The sequence below is a fragment of the Perkinsus marinus genome (genome assembly GCF_000006405.1).
Source record: "Perkinsus marinus ATCC 50983 genomic scaffold scf_1104296960470, whole genome shotgun sequence".
Lineage (NCBI taxonomy): Eukaryota > Perkinsozoa > Perkinsida > Perkinsidae > Perkinsus > Perkinsus marinus.
This window is the reverse complement of record NW_003206130.1, coordinates 1,271-3,802: the sequence shown is the minus strand read 5'-3', so window position 1 is coordinate 3,802 and position 2,532 is coordinate 1,271. Positions and strand designations below refer to the sequence as shown.

Below are 2,532 nucleotides of genomic sequence, written 5' to 3'. Positions count from 1 at the left end.
CGGAGTGCCTATCACCTGAGACACCTACGAGTATTAAACTGTTACGTTTTTCAAGGGCATGTGAGTGTTTGTCGTCGTAGAGAGTTGAAACGACCCTTGCGAGTGTTTAATCTCTAATCGTTGCGAGTGGTTTGACCGAGTCGAGCTCATACTATTGTTGCTATCTTGTACGTATGTGCATATTCTGATATTCAACTGGGATCGAGCATGTCTATGGGAACCCTGTTGCCCTGCAAGTTTGGCAATACAAATGTTTGTAGTTCTTAAGCCCTTGTTTTGGAATGAAGTGCCTTTCGTCAGTTCGCCCCATGTCCCTGGCCTATTTCGTATCTTTCCTATGTGTGGCTGCTTGCCAGCAGAGTACTACTGTATCGCTTGAACAGTGGAAGTTACCATTGCGTAATGGTAGCAGTGTGGATACTATCACTAGCTCCCTAGGTCAGCTTGAACAGGAGCCTCCGATTGAATTCGAGCCGCCTCTTGCTTAGGCACTCTGAGGCATATTCAGACGCTAAGACTTCAGCAAACAAACACGACAGGGTCGCAGTTTGGTGGCCTCAGTTCCATCATCGTCACACCGGATGGGTCGGAAGTCCTCACCGTATCCGACCGAGGGTACTCCTCTTTGATGGCAACTGGAAAGGTGCTTGTCATCAGGCTATTCGTGCGGATGAACCTTTCGTCGACTCGCGATGCTGTAGAGTATGATGTTAAGGAGGCTTTGTTGTCCCCTATGCATGACTCACAAGGGCAGACCATACCATTCGGGTCTATTGAGGGTGAGTAGCGATGGTTAGGAGTAGTACGTCGCTCATACTTGGAGAGCAGAGGAGTGCATGAGATATCTCCTGGTGAACAACAGACAAGTGCTGCTGTCGAAGTTCTTTCGATACCAAACAGTAGTATACTATGAACCATCATCATCATAGGGCGCGTACTCTCGTTGGAGTATAGCCGACCCTGGACCAAATCGTCTCAATACCCTAAAAGCGGTGTTGTTGTAACTGTTAGGTGACGCGGAAGGCCTGACCGTGAATGGCAGGTATGAAGGTGGTGGTAAGGGCGAGTTGTACGTCAGCTATGAGGGAGATCATCGCGTGTTGAGGTATGTGGTAGACGACGATAATGCTCTTGGATGGGGTGCCTCGCTAGATTCTTGGAAGGGGTCGGCTCGCCGAGGAGCACGAATTTGAATGTATCGAACCTTCTCACTAACTGCCCAAGCAATGGTGGACTGGAGGCCATACTCAAGCAACGTAGCTTAGCTGGGTGTTGGCCTCATAAGTATCTTGCCAGAGCCGTCAGCAGGCAGGGACGGCTTACTACTAATGCTATGCGAGGAGCCTCCCATCTCGTCCACTACAGATCCACAGGATCGGATGGTCCTGCCAGGCTGGGCGTACAATGAGAGCTCCAATGAGGTGAAGCGCTTCTTCGTTGAGGTAGTACTGGTAACTAGAGGATGTTGTTGATCCGAAGCAGTGATAGTCCATCGTAAGGTCTCTCAGTTGAAATTTTAGGGAAAATTTTCGGACGGAAAGTTAGCTCAATGACGTATTCCGCGACCTTTACGCCATTCGTATAACATCTCACTGGCCGTGTGCCCACATATGGATTCCCATCCCTTTACAGTCTAATCAATCTTTCTTTCCGACGGACTTTGGAGAGCTCAACAATGGTGACCTTATGATCCTCTTCAGAAGGTGAGCCCTTCCTTGATTGTCTCGGGTCAGCTACCTTAGATTCGTCCCGAATGAGGGTAATGGGATGAGGATAGGGTATATCACGAAGCCAGAGCTACAAGAGGTCCTCGCTAAAGGGGAGACTATCAAGCCATTCATTATTGCGGAGATCTTTTCAAGAGATGGGTAAGAATTCTCTAAGAATACCACTGAGGCCGAATGCTCCAATGAGTATCGGACGAGAGTTGGTATTCTAAGGCTTATTATAATTACAGGTATAATATTGATAATATGGAGGGTCTGGCCGTCCGAGGGGATCCACGTACAGGACGTATATTCGTCTACCTTGTCAGCGATAATAACTACAACGAAGTAGGCTCTGGCATTACTGATCTGTTGAGGTCATCGCAAGGATCAGGTCGGGCAAAAGACATTATTGTCAACGTTTGAATGGACGGCTGCTGCCGCTACCCCTTCCTTGGCCGTCCCCTCACTGGTCTTCGACCATGTATTGTCATATCTCTTGCTTATCACCGCTTGCCTGATCTGGTCAACCCTCCATTGAGCTGTGAATGTCTCTAGTTTTCGATCCCTCGGGTGCGCACACTTCAGTGTCACACTCAGTGTGACGCTGAGAGTGTGGTATGATACTTATTGGATAAGACATCAACGAGGGAGTCCTTTATCGATCATTCTTTTCCCATATCACCAGGTTGTGGCTCAAGTCGTGAGCTACAGGCTTTTCATGCTATTATGTAGCGAGTCGCTACTAGTGACCTTAGCGGCTCCTATTGCTTCTGCAGACCATGGATGGCGTTGGGTTAGGTAAGGGATTGACGTCGAAGAACAG

The 2,532-nt window shown here is 48.5% G+C and overlaps 1 protein-coding gene across 1 annotated transcript; it reads left to right on the top strand.

Annotated features, from left to right (window-relative positions):
* Positions 1 to 1,011: 1,011 nt before the first annotated feature.
* Positions 1,012 to 2,054, top strand: Pmar_PMAR000395 (hypothetical protein; the record flags this gene model as incomplete). Its single annotated transcript, XM_002772678.1, has 6 exons — positions 1,012 to 1,105; positions 1,153 to 1,256; positions 1,309 to 1,442; positions 1,633 to 1,703; positions 1,734 to 1,868; positions 1,958 to 2,054. Coding segments are annotated over 6 exons (635 nt in total), but the record flags the coding sequence as incomplete, so codon positions are not given.
* Positions 2,055 to 2,532: the final 478 nt, after the last annotated feature.